This window comes from Narcine bancroftii, chromosome 5 (genome assembly GCF_036971445.1).
Source record: "Narcine bancroftii isolate sNarBan1 chromosome 5, sNarBan1.hap1, whole genome shotgun sequence".
Classification (NCBI taxonomy): Eukaryota; Metazoa; Chordata; class Chondrichthyes; order Torpediniformes; family Narcinidae; genus Narcine; species Narcine bancroftii.
In genome coordinates, this window is record NC_091473.1 from 186,745,672 (window position 1) to 186,766,125 (window position 20,454).

The following is a 20,454-nucleotide window of genomic DNA, read 5'->3' on the forward strand; positions in this document are numbered from 1 at the left end:
GAACTAACCTTGTAAATCTGCGCTGCACACCCTCTATAGCTAGTATGTCCTTCCTCAAGTTTGGAGACCAGAACTGGACACAATACTCCAGGTGGGGTCTCACCAGGGCCCTGTATAACTGCAGAAGGGCGTCTCTGTTCTGATACTCCAATCCCCTTTTTATGAAAGCCAACATTCCATTTGACTTCTTCACAGCTTTCTGAACCTGCATGTTAGCCTTCAGTGACCGGTGAACAAGTACACCCAGATCCATTTGCACTTCCCCACTCCCTAGCTTGTCTCCATTTAAATAATACTCAGCTTTCCTATTACTTCCCCCAAAATGAATAACCTCACATTTGTTCACATTGAAATTCATCTTCCATTTAGCCACCCACTCCTCCAGCCTGTCCAAGTCCCTCTGCATTTTCCTTACATCCTCCTCACACCCCACACCGCCACCCAGTTTAGTGTCATCTGCAAATTTGCTCATGTTATTTATAATCCCCTCATCCAAATCATTAACATAAATTACAAACAACTGAGGACCCAACACCGATCCCTGAGGCACTCCACTCGTCACATCCTGCCATTCTGAAAAAGACCCATTTACTCCAACCCTTTGTTTCCTATCTCTTAACCAATTTCCTATCCATGTCAGCACCTTACCTCCAATACCATGCTCCCTGATCTTGCCCACTAGACTCCCGTGCGGTACCTTATCAAAGGCCTTCTGGAAGTCCAAATACACCACATCCACTGGCTCTCCCGAGTCCACCCTCTTTGTCACATCCTCAAAAAATTCCAGAAGGTTAGTCAAGCATGACTTACCCTTAAGGAATCCATGCTGACTAGCCCTTATACTATTATTACTGACTAAGTGTTCCGCTATTTCTCCTTTTATGATGGACTCCAATATCTTCCCCACCACTGATGTCAGGCTAACCGGTCTATAATTTCCCGTTTTCTCCCTCCTTTCTTAAAAAGCGGCACCACATCAGCCACTCTCCAATCCTCAGGGACCTCCCCGGAATCTATGGAACTTTGGAAAATGTCGACCAGTGCCTCCACAATTTCCATAGCCACCTCTTTAAGCACCCTAGGATGCAGCCCATCAGGCCCTGGGGATTTATCAGCCCTCAGTCCCAACAATTTACTCATATCCTCCTGCTTCTGGATCCGGATATCCATTAGATCCCCTACCTCCCCAGTAAAGTTCCCCAAGTCTCTTGGTACCGCATGACCACTACCCCCTAACTGACTATAACCTATATCCTCCTTGGTGAAGACAGTTGCAAAGTATTTGTTAAATTCCTCTGCCATCTCCTTGCTTCCGGTAATAATTTCACCCTTGCCCATTTTCAAAGGGCCAATTTTAGACCGAACCAATTTCTTCCTCTTCACATACTTAAAAAAGCTTTTGCTATCCTCCGCAATATTATCTGCTAATTTCCTCTCGTACTTCATTTTCCCGTCTCTTATGGCTTTCTTAGTTACCCTCTGATGTTCTTTGAAGGTTTCCCAATCCTCTAATTTCCCACTCCGCTTCGCTATCTTATAATTACTCCCTTTAGACTTGATAATGCACTTGATTTCCTTAGTTAGCCAGGGCTGCCATTTGCATCTCCTAGAGCCTTTCCTCCACTTTGGAATAAATTTGTCCTGAATCCTGTGAAAAATGTCCATAAAAACCTGCCATTTTTCCCCAGTTGTCCTCCCAACTAGTGTATCTTCCCATTTTATTTTGGATAGCTCCTCCCTCATAGCTGCAAAATTCCCTTTATTTAACTGAAGTACAGATGCTTCCGACTTCCTTTCCATTTCCCTTTCTAATTGCAGCTTAAAAGTAACCATACCATGGTCACTATTCTCTAATGGCTCTCCTACATCAAGGTCACTTATTAAGTCTGCATCGCTGCACAGCACCCAGTCCAGAATCGACTTCCCCCTGGTAGGTTCCTCCACTAGCTGTTCCAAGAAAGTATCTCGTAGACATTCTATAAACTCGCTCTCTTGTGTTCCTGCCCCCGTCTGATCATCCCAGTCCACCTTCATGTTGAAGTTCCCCATAACTACCGTATTGCTACCACTTTGACATGCCACTCTTAATTCCTGATTTATACAGAGGTGGCTATGAGTGGGAGGGCAGATAGATTTTTAAAAAGCTGGGTAAATCAGTGGGATGGGGTGGTTAACTGGAAAATGAATATTAGGTGTTGTTCCTCCAATTTGCAAGAGATGCTCTATGTGCGAATGGGGCAAGGAATTGAAATGGTTGACCCTTGTAGCAGAGCAAAGGTGCTCAACTGAACGATCTTCCAGCCTGCGTCCAGTCTCCGCAATCTAGAGGAAGCCACAATGGGAGCACCAGATGCAGTAGGAGGCCCCTGCAGACTCACATGTGAAACGTGGCTTCACTTGAAAGAACGGTTAGGGGCCCCAAATGTGGTAAGGGAGGAGGTGTGGGAGCAAGTGGAGAATAATGGCTGTGCTGCCGGAGCCACTGGACGGCAGCGCTGCCACTAGGGCAGACCTAGGGGGAACGAGGAGCGGAGATACAGCACTCCCGCAGGGTCTAACCACCCAGTCAGCTCCACACAGGCTTTGAACGTAGCTGAGAGTAGTTTTGTTTAAAATCCCGCAACCGTGTGGCTCCAGAAGCGAATCTATGGATACTCATTGACTCTGTGGGGGGGGGGGGGGGACTCTCGTTTGCTTCTCTTTCTCGGACTGAAAGAGGCGCTTCAGGAAATTTCTGCCGTTGGCGAATCTGTCGGCCTTACAGCAGGTAAAAGCAATTTCATGTAATATGACAGTTTTATTACAATGGCAATAAATTGAATCTTGAATCTGCGGCCACAGGGGTAGGTCCCAAAGGGTGATCAGTGTAACTTCCAACTGGTTACAGGAGCTAGCCATGTCCAAACTGGCAACCCACATTCCAGTCTGCTCAGCGTTAACACACCTTTTCAGCACCAGCGATTGGGAACAGGGTTTGAATCCTGAGCTGTCTGTAACGAGTTTGTACGTTCTCCCCATGTCTCCCACCATTCAAAACGGACTGGGGTGGGGGGGTGTAAGTTAATTGGGTGTAAATGTGGCGGCATTGACTCATGGGCCGAAATTTAAATTTAGAATCCCCTGCATGTTTGTGAAGAATGTGAGGCATATACCAGTCCTTCCTTGAAAACATTTTATTTCTTAACCCCACCCCAACCCCAACCCTGTGGTGAAAGATGTACCCTGGAGCAAACACAATGAAAAGATTCCAAGAGATTCAATAGCAAAAAAGCAATGGCTTTCATAATCATTTGTTGAGAAATTTCGGCTCTTGTTCTTGAACCAGCCGCGGCGTAGACTCAGCTCTTCTATTCAAACCCACTGAAATAAAAAATGTCAAAAGATCAGGGAACAGCAACATCAAGCGGCAGAGGCTTGGGATGGAGCAATCTCGCACACACCCATAGACAGACCCCCCCCCACAGCTACACACCCATAGACACACCCCCTTCCCCCTCCCATGAACACAACCAGAGACACACAACCTCTCTCTCCCCCCCCCCCCCCCACAGAGACATGCAGACACCCAAAGAGGCACACACACAAACCCAAAGACACACACAGACACGGGGAGAGGAGGTGGCTCTGTGAATCCAGCAAAGGAGATGGAGGATTAGGGTTGGAAAGGAATGTAGAGCGGGGGGGGGGGGGGGGGGGGGAGGGGCAAATGAAAACCAGAGAAGTTGATGTCATCTGTCACTGGGTTAATTTACCTCTGCAAATTGCCCTCCTGGCATATGGGTGAAGGGGTTGGTGGATGAGCATGAGGAGAGATGAAGGGCCTGATTCTGTAGTGTTCCTCTCTGTGACTCCCCACATAAAATAATTTCAGGAGTTACAGCAGTGCAGAAATATTAGCGAGTGTGAGTGTGGAGGGAGTGAACTTCAAGGATGCAGGCGGAAATCGACAGTTTCTGAGTGCCCCTCCTCTGGGGAAGTGGAGTGAACCCCCATGCCATTCCATCGGCTCCTGCAGGACAGCCGAGCCTCATTGCTCTTCCTCGATCTCACGGCTCAGCTGCCACTGTTTGCTGTCACTTACCTTATCATGTGGGCAATCTCCCAGTTGGTGTCAGCCGACAGGGGCCCTTCGATTTCTACGCCAGCCGCCGTAACCGTGGCTAATTGGTACTGCAAGGCAAGGGCAGAATACAAGGTGATCAGTGCGGCTGTGAGAAAAATAGTGTTCAGAGCTAATAGACAGGGGCACATGCAGACAGCGGGATGTCAGTGAATCGAGACGAGGAACCCACACAGGCTGCTGGTGACTTGCAGTCAAAGGACTCACACTAGGCTGCAGCTGCTGGAGAATGGGCTAAACACTGGCTGAAGCTCTGACAGGCATCAGAGCTCGGATGTCCTGTCCTCTCTTTCAGAAGCTGGAGGGGCTTAGCAGGTCAGGCAGTGTCAGTGGAGAGGGACGGACAGCTAACGTTTCAGGTCGGGACCCTTCATGTGTTTACAATTTCTCCTTGTGGGGCTGCCTGACCTATGGGCTTTTCTTGGGTTTACTGCTGTTCTTGCATGCATCACGTTGTCTGAACTTAGCAGGATTCGTTGGAAAATTTAGTTGCATTAGTGGCACCAAAAAATTAAAGGGTTGGGATATCAACAGGAATTGTCTGGAAAATCAAGAAGTTCAGCACTAACTTTGTCTGGAATGTGCCAGACTATCAGAAGTTTAACAAGTAGGGTAAAAACCCTTGTCCAGAATTCAAGCCTCTCCGTTAGTTCGGCAATCATGCAATCTCAAGCAAAATTTCACTTATTCAACATCTATGTGCTGGATACCAGGGATTTTACTGTATATCACTGGCTTGGAGATGCTTTTGGAGGGGAAGCACTAATCCCATTTAAAAATTCTCCCCACACTCCCCCCTATATTCTATCCCACATAAAGGTGGGGGAGGGGTGGGTGGCAAAGATAACTCACAGCAGCCCATTAACCCACGTCAAAGGAGACTTAAAGGAGCAAAGAATGATGACAGGTGACAACTGAGGTCTACAAGATTATAAGGGACGTAGATAAGGTAGACCTTTCCCCTCGCGCGCACCCCCCCCACCCACCCCGTGGCAAATACCAGAGGACATCTGTACAAAATGAGGGAAGGAAGGTTCAAGGATAAGTTGGGGTTTTTTTTTATATACATGCACAGAGACCGAGGGTGCCTGGAATGCCTTGTCAAGAGCGGTGCTGAAGGTTGATAAAATAGGAACATTTATAAGAAAAGAATATGCATGCTTGAAAAAGAGGGAGGTAGATTGTTAAGTAGATTTACATGGGTCAGTTACAACATTGTGGCCCAAAGGGCCTGTTCTATGAAACTGGAGCACCCATGGAAGTGGAGGAGAATCCCAGGGAGAAAATGCAAACTCCACACACAGCACCGAAGGCCAGGAAGGAACGTGGGTTTTAGGAGCCATCAGTCAACGATTCTATACACCCCGTTGAACTGTGCCGCATGTCTGTGCCAGTTGCCAATGTGAGGAATGGGTCCCACCCACCTGGTTATCCAGGATTGTCCGCCTGCCGCCTGCATTAACCCAGGCTGCGCCCATTGACTCTTACCCGGTTATAGGAACGTGCGTCGCGGTAGTACAGGACCTTCAGGCAGCGCTCAATCAGCAGGCGAGCTTCATCCTTCGAAATGAGTGCCTGGCTTTCTGCTACTTCCCTCATCAGGGGCTACATGGGGTGGAAGGAGAACCGAAAGGTCAGCACAGCGGGCAGAAGGGGAGGGGAACCGAAACGTCAGCACAGCGGACAGAGGGGGAGGGGAATCGAAACGTCAGCACAGCGGAGAGAGGGGGAGGGGAACCGAAACGTCAGTACAGCGGACAGAGGGGGAGGGGAACCAAAACGTCAGACAGCTGAGAGAGGGGAGTGGAACCGAAATGTCAGCACAGCGGAGAGAGGGGGAGGGGAACCGAAACGTCAGCACAGCGGACAGAGGGGGATGGGATGTAGGGACAGGGAGGGGAATCATGGGGATGTGTGTGGGGGGGGGGGGAAGAGAAGGAGGAACCACATGAGGGAGAAGGGGACAAGGCCTCACCTGAGCAAGGTACGCACCAAAACCGGTGGCCACTGTGGAAGCCTCGTAGGCGACTCCCAGCTTGTCCACATAGCCAAGGAAGCTGTGGAAAGCTACCAGTATTAATGCTCATTGCCTCTGCCCATCTCAGCAGCTGACTGCTGTCCACTTACCCTACTCCCACCTGCTTGCCCTGCTCTCATCTGGGCCTCAGCACTCCCCTCCTCCCAGAATGGTGAAGCCCCCTCCTCCATCCTGGGTTTTAAACAAAGCGAATCACTGCAATATTCAACTATTTGTCAGTCAACCCCCACCACATTCAAGGTTGCACAATGCCCACAACCTTTTGATTGACTGACAGAAGGTAATTCAATGGTTCCTTTTATTGTCACATATTACAGGTACCCCGACATACATCCAAGCTCCGTTCTGACTGACCGGTCGTATCTCAAAATGGACCAAGTATGTTAGCATGGCAATGTCATCTCCACACTCAGTCTCCATACTCTCCCGACAGCCTGCTATCAGTCCCCACACTGATCCCACTACTCCATACTCTCCCGATAGCCCACTATCAGTCCCCACATTGATCCCACTGCCCAGCGCTCTCCTGACAGCCTGCTATCAGTCCCCCCACCAATCCCACTGCCCCACACTCTTCCGCAGCCTGCTACCTGTCCCCACACAGATCCCACCACCCAGCGCTCTTGCGACAGCCCACTACCTGTCCCCAAACTGCTCCCACTCCCCTGCGTTCTCCATACAGCCCACTGTCAGTACCCACACTGCTCTCACTGCCCCGCGCTCTTCCGACAGCCCGCTGCACCTGTACAACATTCTTTTATCCTGAAAACGGAGAGTGATGATGTACACAATGCTGGGATATTGTCCGATGGTCATTATTGTACGCACACAGCCATTAGCACTGCTGGAAACGTTATGGGGTTCATCTATGGACTACTATACAATTGAAGGTTGGTGTTAATTTGGAATTTTGGCACGATGCTGCCTCTCTCCAAGATTATGCCAGTTTGCATTTTTTTTAAAATTTCCACCTTTAACCTTGCTGAGGGAAGGGGTTTAGAATTTATCTTTTTTGATAGGTTCTATTGTATCATTATGTTTGTGTTCCCATACTTCTGAATTTCTACATGTGATCTCATTATTGCAACTATTTTTACTAGTTCTGCCACACATATATTGGTATTGTTCATTTTTTTTTATTGAATAAATATCAATAAAAATATTTTAAAAAGAAAGCACCGGTGGACGTACGACCAAGCGCAAGTTTTATATTGACATTTTTCTATATATTTTAAATTTATACTGTATTTTATTTCAATCGTATGTACACATGGTCCTAAGTTAGGGAGAGGCTGTATATTCCTATTGTTAGATGCGCTCAGCAATGCTCATGACAAAAGAGAGGCCTTTCAGAGTGACTGAGTGTCCGTGGATTCGCAGACCCACGGATCCCTGTCCAATCCATCAGCAACTCGAGCTCCTGATCCCAACCTCCGGCACAATCGGGAAGCCTTCAGCGTCGAGGCAGTTCAGGGTGCGAGAGGATGCTGAGGGACTCCCGAAGGTGTGTGCGTGCTGAAGACCCTGATCGTTTGGATCTGGAGCTCAGGCTGCTAATGGATCAAACACTCATCTGAACAGCTACAAGAGTGCTGGAGGTGAATGCACAGACACTCAGCGACTCAAGGGGTTCTCTTTTGCTTCTCCTTTTGTACCGTCAGGGGCGCCAGTCAACACTAATGGTGACTGTTGGTCTTACGGCAATTTTGTGTAATATTACATGTTCTGCACCGTTACATGACAATAAAACAAGCCAAATGGAACCTCTTGCTACAACTCAGAACAATCGCTGTGCCTTGGAACTCTCAAATATGTTGTTGGATAGTACACTTCCATTCCCACCTGGCACCAATCCCACTTCTTTTCCAATGGACCAGCTTACCTCTCGCCATTGTTCATTCCACCAATGATTACAGTGTTCCAAAAGGGATTCAACTTGCACCTCCTGGGGTGGGTGGGGGGGAGGGGGGGGGGGGGAGGGAAGAAAAGAAGAGAGGCTTGAATCAAAGCACATTTTAGACTCTCTGAAATTCACTGCCCCACCCCCCCCCTCCAGAAACCGCACTCTCAAGCACTGCAATGTGACTGCAGGCCAAACAGTTAAATTTAGAGTTACAGCATCGATATAAAGTTCCTTAATGTGAATACAACAGACCTATCATGGACCCACAATGCCTCCTCATTAGTCAGGAAGACATAAAAGTGCCTACACTTCCTGAGGAGGGCAAGGCGACAGACCCCTATCTAGACAGTATTCTACCTGGGCACAGTTGAGTGTCCTGTCTGGCTGGATCATTAGGCTTTCAGGTGGCCAGAATTCTACCGCTATGCGGCTCTCGGGGTACCCACCTGAAAGAGCAGGAGGCGCCTCCAAGGCGCACTTTCTAACACTCCTCCGGGAGGGATAGTCGCCGGAGCACTGAAGTCCCCCTAGGCACCTGCATGAAGCCACCTGAAAGCAGCTGCTAAAGGGAGGGCTGACGACATCACACTGAGTTTCTCCAGCATTTTTGTGTAAAGTCAGAACAATGATTTGGCTGCAGTTTTCTGCAACGCTCTCCGTATCTCCAAACGCTTACCTGTTATACATGACTCTCGTCAACCAGGAATGGATTGCTTTCGGACTATAACTGTGACCATCTCCAAGTAATTCTTCATCAATCCTGGGGGTCAAATGCAGCAAAATCAGAGAGATCATAGACCATGAAAGACACTCTTTGAGCCCCCCAGCCCAATGCTTCACTCCACTCCCCTTCACCTCCACAAACCTCAAATGTTATTCAGCTCGTCTTAAATGCCCCCGAGCCAATCTGGTCCCTGAGGAAGGGCATTCCACATTCCTGAGAAAATACAGGGGGATAGACTGGGGGTGTGGGAAATGTGTGTAACCTATGGGGTCAGTGCCCTGGATGGCAGTGCCAGTGCTGGCCAGCATACCACCGTAGGTGGCAGACTCCGGGGGAAGCAGCGGATCGACACAGGGCACCAATAACAGGGAGAACACCCCACCCCTTTCGAGAAGGAGAAGCAGAGGAGACCACCCTAAGCGGCGGAGCAGCGAAGGGACCTGCAAGGGCTATGGGTTGCTGGAGACTTGCTCGTGGTCAAATAGGTTCGAATCCTGTGCTGTCTGTAAGGAGTTTGTACGTTCTCCCCGTGTCTGCGTGGGTTTTCTCCAGGGGACTCTGGTTTCCACCCACACTTCAAAACGTACCGGGATGTAGGTTAATGGGGTGAAATTGGGCAGCACGGACTTGTAGGGCTGAATTGGCCTGTTACAGTGCTGGATGTCTAAATTTAAATTTTTTCTGCAGGAAGAAGCCATTTCCCAGCTTGGCTGTCTTGATTTTGATGCTCCAGTACCTCCTTCCCGATGTTAGTGGTCAAAGATACTGTGAACTGGATGGAAGGGATGTTCTACAATTCCTTGAGCCCTATTTAGACAGTGCTGCCATTACATGGGCGCCATGATTTTAACCACACTGTTACAGCCCCAGTGACCCAGGTTCAAATCTAGCCTGTGTCTGCATGGGTTTACTCCAGGTGATCTGGTTTCCAAAAACGTACAGGGGCTGTGTGAACTGGGCACAACTTGCGGACCAGAAGGGACTGTCACCGTGCTGTATGTTTTAAAAAAAAAATTAATTTAAAATTTGAACGTTATAATTGGAGGAAAGGGAAGCCTCGGCCATTTTGATGATCCTCTGTATCCGATGCTTTGCTGCTATTGCCCCACACGATGCAGCCAGACAGGACGCTCTCAACTGTGCTCCTACAAAATGTCAAGATGGGGGCTGGTAGTCCTGGCCTTCTCAACAGGCATCTTCTGAGGAGAGGTGTTGTGGGAACAGGAAAGGTGGTCGTCATTTATCTGCATCTTCGTTCTCTCTGTTACAGAACCATTCTCACTGCCCTTGGGAAGCTGTTCCTCAGCACACAGCCTGGTGGTGCTGGCTCCGATACTCCTGAATCTTTTCCCGATTGGAGTAGCTGGAAGATGCTGTGTGCGGGTGGTAGGGGTTCTCAATAATTTTGCCCGCCCTCTTGAGATGGGGGTGAGGGACACACGAGTGATCCTCTCTGCCGTTCTTATGGTCCTGTAGGTTGACCTCCAATCCAATGCTCTACAGCAGCCGTACCATTAGGGGGCATTCTCAGGCACTGCGATGTGACGGCAGGCCAGGGCGCTCAAATGAGATGGTTGAAATGATGGCAGCTATTAGCTTCCCCCACCCCCACCCTTAGTCTTCTCAGTAAGTGCAGACACTGTTAAGTGAGGAGATGTGTATCACGGATAAGTCACGTTAAGTGTTACTCAAACAGATGTTCTCTGGTATTTTTGTATAACGATGCACAAGCCAATAAACTCATCTCTACCAAGAATCATGTATTCACAGCCGCAGTTCCCTTACATCATCTGCTCAATGACCTGCTTGAGGTGCTGGTAATCTGCATAGTCGCCAGAAGCCCCCAGCACGGTGGTGTCATTGACTTTCATCAGCCTGGATATGTTGCGGAATCGGGCCAGGGACCCGTACGAGCCCAGCATGTCAGCTGCCAGGATCACTCCTCCATCAAACTTCACCCCCAGCACTGAAGTGCCCGTCACTATGGGGTTCCTGCCGAAAAAGATGACATGAAGGATGGAATCCAAAAAAAAACAAAAACGTGCCTTTCCCTCTCCACTGCCATCAACTCAGCCTTCCCCCGCATCTCTTCTTTCTGCTCGTGCATCCACCCCGAAACATAGCGGGATTCCCCTTGTCCTCTCGTCCCACCCATCAGTCTCCACATCCAACAAGTTATCCTCCGCATTTTCTGCCGCATACAATGGGATCCCACCACCAGGCATATCTTTCCCCCACCCAGCTTTCCAAAGGAACCATTCCCTCCATGACTCCCTCGTCCACTCATTCTTTACCACGAATCGCCCCCTCAGTACTGACCCCTGTGACCGCAAAAAATGACCCTACTACCTCACCACCATTCGAGGCCCAATATCCATAGAACTTTAGAGCACGAAAAACACCCTTTGGCCCTTCTAGTCTGTGCTGAACTATTATTCTGCCTAGTCCCACTGATCTATACCCAGTCCATCCTCTCCCTGCCCAAATTTTTCTTAAATGTTAAAATTGAGCCTGCATTCACCACTTCAGCTGGCAGCTTGTTCCACACTCCCACTACTCTGGGTAAAGAAGTGTCCCCCCCCCCCACCAAATGTTCCCCTTAAATTTTTCCCATTTCACCCTTTATTGATGTCCTCTGGTTTGTATCGCTCTTAATCTCTGTGAAAAAACCTCTATCTATACCTCTTGTAATTTTGTATACATCTATCAAATTCCCCCCCCACCCCCCCCATTCATCTACGTTCCAGGGAAGAAAGTCCTGACCTGTATAACTCAGTTCCTCAACTTGGCAACATCCTTGTAAATATTCTCTGAACCCTTTCAATCTCATTGATATCTTTCTTGTAGTTAGGTGACCCAAACTGCACACAGTGCTCTAAATTTGGCCTCACCAATGTCTTATATAATTTTACCATAACATTACAACTTCTTTTCTTAATACTTTGATTTAAGGAGGCCAATGTGCCAAAAAGATCTTACAGCCCTACTTACCTGTGACACCACTTTCAAGGAATTTGTACCTGTATTCCCAGATCCCTCCTTCTGTTCTACTGCACTCCTCAGTGCCCTACCATTTACCCTGTAGGCCCTGCCTTGGTTTGTCCTCGCAAAGTGCAACATCTCGCACTTGTCAGCATTAAATTACATCTGTTATTTTACATCCCATTTTTCCAGCTGGTCCAGTTCCCTCTACAAGCTTTTTTTTTAAACTTTATTTAAGATTTTATAACATGAATAACATATAGGATTACATTTTAAAAAATTAAGAATAAAATAATAAAATTACAATACAATATCAGTAATCTAAATAAACTATACCCTCCCCAATAATTATTACACATTAATAACCCAACTCAAATTAGTCCAACCCCCCCCTTTCCCCCCAAAATAAAGAGTGAAGAATTAATAAAGTTAATAATATATGTGAGAAAAAAACCCACTTACAAAAAAAAACAAAAACATAACCGATTAAAATACTAACAAAAAGAAAAGTAATTAATACCAAGATATCAGACTTAAAAAACATATTTTCTTTTTGGCTTGGCTTCGCGGACGAAGATTTATGGAGGGGGTAAAAAGTCCACGTCAGCTGCAGGCTCGTTTGTGGCTGACCAGTCCGATGCGGGACAGGCAGACACGATTGCAGCGGTTGCAAGGGAAAATTGGTTGGTTGGGGTTGGGTGTTGGGTTTTTCCTCCTTTGCCTTTTGTCAGTGAGGTGGGCTCTGCGGTCTTCTTCAAAGGAGGCTGCTGCCCGCCAAACTGTGAGGCGCCAAGATGCACGGTTTGAGGCGTTATCAGCCCACTGGCGGTGGTCAATGTGGCAGGCACCAAGAGATTTCTTTAGGCAGTCCTTGTACCTTTTCTTTGGTGCACCTCTGTCACGGTGGCCAGTGGAGAGCTCGCCATATAATACGATCTTGGGAAGGCGATGGTCCTCCATTCTGGAGACGTGACCCATCCAGCGCAGCTGGATCTTCAGCAGCGTGGACTCGATGCTGTCGACCTCTGCCATCTCGAGTACCTCGACGTTAGGGGTGTGAGCGCTCCAATGGATGTTGAGGATGGAGCGGAGACAACGCTGGTGGAAGCGTTCTAGGAGCCGTAGGTGGTGCCGGTAGAGGACCCATGATTCGGAGCCGAACAGGAGTGTGGGTATGACAACGGCTCTGTATACGCTTATCTTTGTGAGGTTTTTCAGTTGGTTGTTTTTCCAGACTCTTTTGTGTAGTCTTCCAAAGGCGCTATTTGCCTTGGCGAGTCTGTTGTCTATCTCATTGTCGATCCTTGCATCTGATGAAATGGTGCAGCCGAGATAGGTAAACTGGTTGACCGTTTTGAGTTTTGTGTGCCCGATGGAGATGTGGGGGGGCTGGTAGTCATGGTGGGGAGCTGGCTGATGGAGGACCTCAGTTTTCTTCAGGCTGACTTCCAGGCCAAACATTTTGGCAGTTTCCGCAAAGCAGGACGTCAAGCGCTGAAGAGCTGGCTCTGAATGGGCAACTAAAGCGGCATCATCTGCAAAGAGTAGTTCACGGACAAGTTTCTCTTGTGTCTTGGTGTGAGCTTGCAGGCGCCTCAGATTGAAGAGACTGCCATCCGTGCGGTACCGGATGTAAACAGCGTCTTCATTGTTGGGGTCTTTCATGGCTTGGTTCAATGCATATATTTAACAAACGGAGTTAAGATTAAACATATATTTAACTCAAACTTAATATAAAAAATTAGTAAAGTTAGTAACATTATCTATCAAAAATTCTTAAACAATAATCAATTCTTTTAAAAAAAATTGTAGCATGAAAAAAAATGAAAAAAAACTCTCTATAGAGATAAACCTTCACCAAATATCAACTAACTTCACATCTATCATCATATTAATCACATAAACCACCATCTTAAAACAAAATTCAAACCTCATTAAGCATTGTACAATTCAATTTTAGTACTCTTCCACCATTTTTCCCTTTTACTCTTGAATAGTTATCCAATAAAAGCTCCAATATCACATTTAAATATCCGTTAAAATATATGTTAAAATTCAGATATCCAAATAATAAAAACACATCTACAACGAAATCTATATCTTCAACAAATGGAGCATAAACCACAAACAAAATTCAAGCCTCATTAAGAATTGTACAATTCAATTCATAACTTTCACCATTATTCCCTTCGTTCTAAAATAACTAAAATAGCAAAATAATGTACACCAGAATTACCACTCCTTTCACCTTAAAGTTAAAGAAAAAATATAAAAAAAACTTATCCATCCCATTCACATTTAAATTTCAGATATTCCTTATCTATTGAATAAACTTTACAAAAAAAACCACATCAATTTTTAGTTTTTTTAAACAATCAAATACTTTCTTATGCTTTTTTAAAAATATTTAAACAAAAAACCCCCTTCACTCTTTAATCTAATAATACAAAAAAAGGAAAAAAAAAAACGGGTAGGAGGTTAAAAATACCCCCTCCCGTCTAAACCACGCGATGCGGTAACTCCCAAAAAAAAATGGGTGTGAGATAACTCACACGTAGCAGATGACTTTCAGTGCCTATCCAGTTCTCTCCCCCAACTCTCACTTCATCTTAAACTAACATCATCATTATTTAATATCACTTTTTTTTTAAAAAAGCAAAAAAAAAGGACATCTCTTCTTTTAATCAGCTCCAACTGCCGAGTCACCATTACAACCATTCCTTCTTGGAGCACGGCTCTTTTCTTCCATCTCTTGTCTCCTTAGAGATCGCTGCGGACTATGTCTCTGTTGAAACTGAGTAATTGGCAGCTCTTGAGCAAATGCTATAGCTTCCTTTGGAGAATCAAAGAACTTTGGTTGGCAACCATCTTGAAAAACCTTCAAAACAGCTGGATATCTAAAGGTTGCCTTGTAACCTTTCTTCCACAACAACTCTTTAGCAGGATTGAATTCCCGTCGTTGGAACATAACTTCTTGACTCAAATCCGCATAGAAGAAAACTCGATTATTTTGAATCATCAAGGGTGATTTTCTCTGTTGTGCATTTCTAATAGCCACTCGTAAAATTATTTCTCTGTCGTAATAATTCAAGCAACGAACCAAAACAGGTCTTGGACTTTGACCTGAAATAGGTCTTCTACGCAAGGCTCTGTGAGCACGTTCCAGTATTATACCTTCCAGGAAATGTTCTTGACCCAGCACCTGCGGAATCCATTCAGTAAAAAATTTTCTTGGGTCTGGTCCCTCCATACCTTCCGGCAAACCAATAATCTTTATATTGTTCCGTCTGGATTGGTTTTCCAAATAATCAATCTTTTTCACCAAATTTTTATTTTGAGTTTGTAAGTCTTCGACCATTTTGGTCACATCAAAAACTTGATCCCGTATTTCGTCTATATCTTCTTCACATGAATTAAATTTATCTCTCACTTCAAGTTTAAAAGCTCCAAACTCAGCCATCTGTTGAAAATGTATTTTCACCAAAGTATTAAACCTAGTACCAAGTTCAGTCATAATCTTGGATAATCCCTGCATTGTATAAGATAGTTTAGATTCAAGATTCACAAAAATCTTTTCAATTGGAAGAGATTTTGGCTCAACAGATTCCTGCTTCTTCTCCAAAGGATCTTCTATTCCTTCCTTTATTCTGGTTGCCTTCCTTGTAGTATGATTGCTTGTGGAAACCCCAGCCACAGCCTCTCCAGCAATGACTGGAGGACACTGGCCGGGGTTTTCCCCAGTCCATAATGTATTAACTTCTCCCAGTACATCAAGTTGTATAGGTTCTTGTATCTCAAGAGATGCAGTTTGCAGCGCCACCTCTACAGTTGACAAATGCCTTTGAGTAACTTTGTTCTAAAGGCTGTTTGGCACCCTCTTTAGGGGGCTCTACCGATGTAACATGGAGCTCTACATCCGAACACTGTACCTCTCTCCTGAGATCCATTTCATGCTGAGTCCCGGTGTCTTTCCTGTAGGTAGGCTCCAAAACTTGAACTTTTGGAAAATGTAGTTTTTTGATGATCTGTTGTCGTTTTTTTTGTTCTTTTCCACCAATTGTACCATCATAAGTTAAATTTACAGCATTGAAATTATCTAAACTTTTAAAGAATTTTAACGGGCATTTCTAGACAAAACAATAAGATAGAGTCAGGAGAGGACTGGAAGGCACGTCTGATCCTTACACCATCTTGCCATGCCCCCCCTCTACAAGCTTTGAAAGACTTCCTCGCTGTCCACTAAAGCTCCAATCTTTGTGTCAACTGCAAACTTGCTGATCCACTTCACTTCTGAATCTGCAGGGGTCATCTACTGCATTCAGAACTTGCGATGTGGCCTCCTCTACCACGGAGAGACTGGGAGATCATTTCGTTGAGCACTCTGTCCCCTGCAATAATGGGGACCACCCAGTGGCCACCCATTTCAATCCCATGCACCATTCCCAAACCGACATGTCTGTCCATGCACTGTCAAAACCATGGCTATCTGCAAATTGGAGGAACTTCTTGTATTCCAACCAGACAGCATTAACATAGACCACACCCCCCAAGTTCTATTAACCCTCTTTCCCAAGTCTATCTCTTTCCCTATCCCTCAGTCTCCCTTTCTCCAAAGTCCCAGTCCCTTGCCTTCTCTCATCAGAGAGTTCCCCTTCTGAGGAGTCACGTGATGGAGTAGTGGCCGGACGGTGAACTCCAGCCCTCTCCAGAAAAGTCGGGAAAAACAAAGGAAAACACAAAGGCACAGAAATAAAAGTTACAGAAAAGTGAGTATAAAGGTGGAAAGAAGATGGCGACAAAAAAAGAAAAATCGAAAGCAACGGTAAGAAGAGAGGAAGAGAAGACAAAGGAGGAAAAAGGTGAAGGCCTTACCTGTCCGAAGAGGCCCGCTGCGGAGAGAGAAACCCGCTCCCTCAGGTCGGTAAATAATGGACTACAAAAATGGCTCGCTGAGCCGAGTAAAAGTGCGCAACCGCGCATGCGCGACATGCGAATGAAAAAAAACACACCGACGGGAGGGGGGACCAGCTGGGGAGTCGATCTCCACAGCCGGCAACGACAGCTGCAGAACACCTGCAGCAAGAAGAGACCACAGAAGACAATAGAAACAAGAAAGAAGAGAAGGAAAGGGCAACAAAGAAACAACAGATGGCCAACCCAGAGGAAGAAGAAGAGGAAGAGGAAGAATACAGTGAAATAGAAGAAGAAAAGAAAGGCAAGATAAAGGATATACTTTCTCTTATTAAAGAATACATGGAGTCATTTAAAGAATGGCAAACACAGGAATTTAATGATTTAAGAAGAAGAATAAACAACACAGAAGAGAAAATGAATAAAATAGATATGACCTTAACAGAAATGGGAAAGAAAATGGACAAGATGGAAGAGCGGGCAGTAGCAGCAGAAATGGAGGTAGAAGACTTAAAAAAGAAATTGGAGGAATCTAATAAAAAAACTAAAGAGACACAAGAACTACTAGCTCAAAAAATAGATACAATGGAAAATTATAACAGAAGAAATAACAAAGATAGTGGGCCTTAAGGAAGATGAAGAAGGCAAGAATATGAGGGAGTTTATAAAAGAGTGGATCCCTAAGACCCTAGGATGTCCAGAACTACAGCAAGAAATGGAAATAGAAAGGGCACATAGAGTATTGGCCTCTAAACCACAACCACAACAAAAACCAAGATCTATTGTAGTAAAATTCCTAAGATATACTACAAGAGAAAAGGTACTGGAGAAGACAATGGAAAAAGTAAGAGAGGGCAACAAACCACTGGAGTATAAAGGGCAAAAAATCTTCATTTATCCAGATACAAGTTTTGAACTCCTAAAGAGAAAAGAGTTCAATACAGCAAAGGCGATTTTATGGAAGAAAGGGTATAAATTTATACTAAAGCATCCAGCGGTATTGAAAATATTTATTCCAGGACAACAAAACAGACTATTCTCGGATCCAGAAGAAGCACGAAAATTTGCAGAACAATTACAAAAATAGACTGAGGGAGGAAGACGGGTAATGAAAGTAAAAATGATCACGATTGATATGTATGTGGGTAAAGACAAAAATAGACTGAGGGTTGAAGACGGGTAATGTGAGTAAAAATGATCACGATTGATATGTATGTGGGTAAAGACAAAAATAGACTGAGGGATGAAGACGGGTAATGAGAGTAAAAATGATCACGATTGATATGTATGCGGGTAAAGACAAAAATAGACTGAGGGATGAAGACGGGTAATGAGAGTAAAAATTATCACGATTGATATGTATGCGGGTAAAGAGGTATAAGAGTGAATAGAGACAATGTGCATACGTGAATGTATCTGTACTTAGAGGAAAATATAGATAGTATAGACAAGAATTAATAAGGGAAGGTAATGGAATAGAGAGAATAAGGAGGGAATTAAAAGAGTGACCTTTGTGACATATGAAAAGTGAAATCTTTTCTGGGGGGGCGTGGTGGGGGGAAATAGCGGTCACTGCAAAATCAGTTGACGCTTGCGAGTGGATTCGCAAATCCAAATGGAGAGGGGAGATGTGGTTGTCCGACAAGGGATAAAGGACAACTCAGGAGGGGAAGTGGAGATTGGGGATAAAGAAGATAGAAATAGGAGAATAAGGAAAATGTTGGATGTTGTAGGAATGTTGTCTTATAAAGAGTGGAAAATAAGAAAACAGAAATGGAAAAGGAGGAAAGGTAATGATGGAAAAACGGAAAGAGAAGATAAACAAAATATAAAAGGGCTACGCTGAACTATACGACTTTAAATATTAATGGAATACATAACCAAATTAAAAGGAAGAAACTACTAAATTTAAATGAATAAATGTATTCCATTAGAAAAAATAACATATAGGTTAAGAAATAATATTGAAATATTCAAACAAGTATAGGAGCCTTACATTAAATACAATAGCGAAAACCTACCGGGGACAAACATTACCTAAGTTGATGGAAGGAGAAGGAAAGAAAAGAATAGACTCAGTAGAATTTCTGGTGTATTTTTGTTGAATGACAACATTGTCTGACTGGCTTAATGCAACCTAGATTGTATACCTAAAATGGATGAGAGGGGGGGGTGGGGGGGGTGGCTTGGGAGGAGGGAGGGGGGAGGGAGGGGGGAGGAGAAAAAGTCACTGTATATGCGTGAAAAAGAAATAGTGTATATCATGGCTAATGTGATTTATGGTGTGAAAAATAAAAAATTAAATAAAAAAAAGAGTTCCCCTTCTAAGCCCTCTGCTATCTCCATTATCAGTTTTTCCCCCCTCTTCTACCCTCCCACATATTCACCTATGAAGTCCTACCTATTAGCCAGTGCTTGTCTCCCTGCACCTTCCTCTCCTCCCCCTCCCACCACCATTCTAGTCAGACGCCTGCTTAACAAGGGCCAGAAACATTGGTTCATTTTTCCTGCCTCTGGATCCTGCGTGACCTACAGTGTTTCCCCAGCAATAATCCATCTCATTTTGGGTGCAAGATTCACTGGCTTTATGTGAAGAAACAACATCCCCAACAAAATTACTCCAAATGAATGGCAGTTAGTGCAGATGGGCAGCGCGGTTAGCGTGATTGTCCACCAGCGACAGTGACCGGAGTTCGAATCTGGCACCGCCTGCAAGGAGTTTCTACATTCTGTGTCAATTGGGTTATCTGGGCTGCACAGACTTGTGGGCCTGAAGAGCCTGTTACAATGCTGTCTGTCTAAATTTGTATACCATCTTTATACAGACACTCCCCGACATACATCAGAGTTCCGTTCTGATGCAAGTATGTTAGCAAGGCATGTGGTCCCCACATTATCAGTTCCCACACTGATCCCACTGCCCCGCGCACTCCTGACAGCCCGCTGTCAGTCCCCACACTGATCCCACTGCCCCGCGCACTCCTGTCAGCCCGCTGTCAGTCCCCACACTGATCCCACTGCCCCGTGCTCTCCTGACACCCCGTTGTACCTGTACAGCATTTTTTACCCTGAAAACTGAGAGATACTATGATGTACACAATGCCGGGATATCGTATGACGGTCACTATCATACACCCACAGCCATTAGCACTGGTGAACGCACGTCCAAGCATAATTGTTATATTTAAATGTATTGTTTCTTTTTTTTTAAATTTAGTTTTTTTTCTGTCATATGTACAGATGCAAGTCACATAGGTCTTAAATCAGGGAGTAGCTGTATTTATCTTGATACTGATGTGATCATTACACACTGTGTTTTTGTGTGTGTTCCACAGTCTGGAGAAACTGTTTTGTCAGGTCATATAGGTACAGTCAGATGATAATAAACTTACTCTAGATGGGTCTGTTTATGTGCTGTGTAAAACATTAGGATTCTAAATTTGAGATATAATTCACTCCTTTGACCCAAATCTTAACAGTTTCTCTCTTATCTACATGATCCTAGTGGCGTTTAGGCTACCCTGCTTTAATTTTACTCTGTCCTCCACCTTGCAAGTGAACTAGAGAACTTTCACAGGCACACTGACAACAATGGAAACAGAGTTTAACCAAAATTCCAAGCAAGACAGAAACAAGCCTTATCATCCTGTGGTTGCTGTGTTTTCACTTTCACTGAGGCTTGTGGTCTACAAGGCAGGAAGTTGGAGAGGGCTCCACCAAACCCCAAGACCAAATATTAAATCTCAACTCTCACTGTGAAGTGGTGTTCATGACTC

General features: G+C 45.2%; 1 protein-coding gene across 1 annotated transcript in view; it reads right to left on the reverse strand.

Moving 5' to 3' along the window:
* Positions 1–3,158: 3,158 nt before the first annotated feature.
* psmb4 (proteasome 20S subunit beta 4) overlaps positions 3,159–20,454 on the reverse strand; it is a 45,317-nt gene continuing 28,021 nt past the window's right edge. The window contains exons 2-8 of the mRNA XM_069940194.1: positions 10,571–10,777; positions 8,738–8,821; positions 8,041–8,103; positions 6,096–6,177; positions 5,609–5,725; positions 4,082–4,170; positions 3,159–3,360 (exon numbers count right to left, since the gene is read on the reverse strand). Of these exons, the coding sequence (XP_069796295.1) occupies positions 3,348–3,360; positions 4,082–4,170; positions 5,609–5,725; positions 6,096–6,177; positions 8,041–8,103; positions 8,738–8,821; positions 10,571–10,777 (655 nt within the window). The 3' untranslated portion in view covers positions 3,159–3,347. The remainder of the gene's footprint in view (positions 3,361–4,081; positions 4,171–5,608; positions 5,726–6,095; positions 6,178–8,040; positions 8,104–8,737; positions 8,822–10,570; positions 10,778–20,454) is intronic.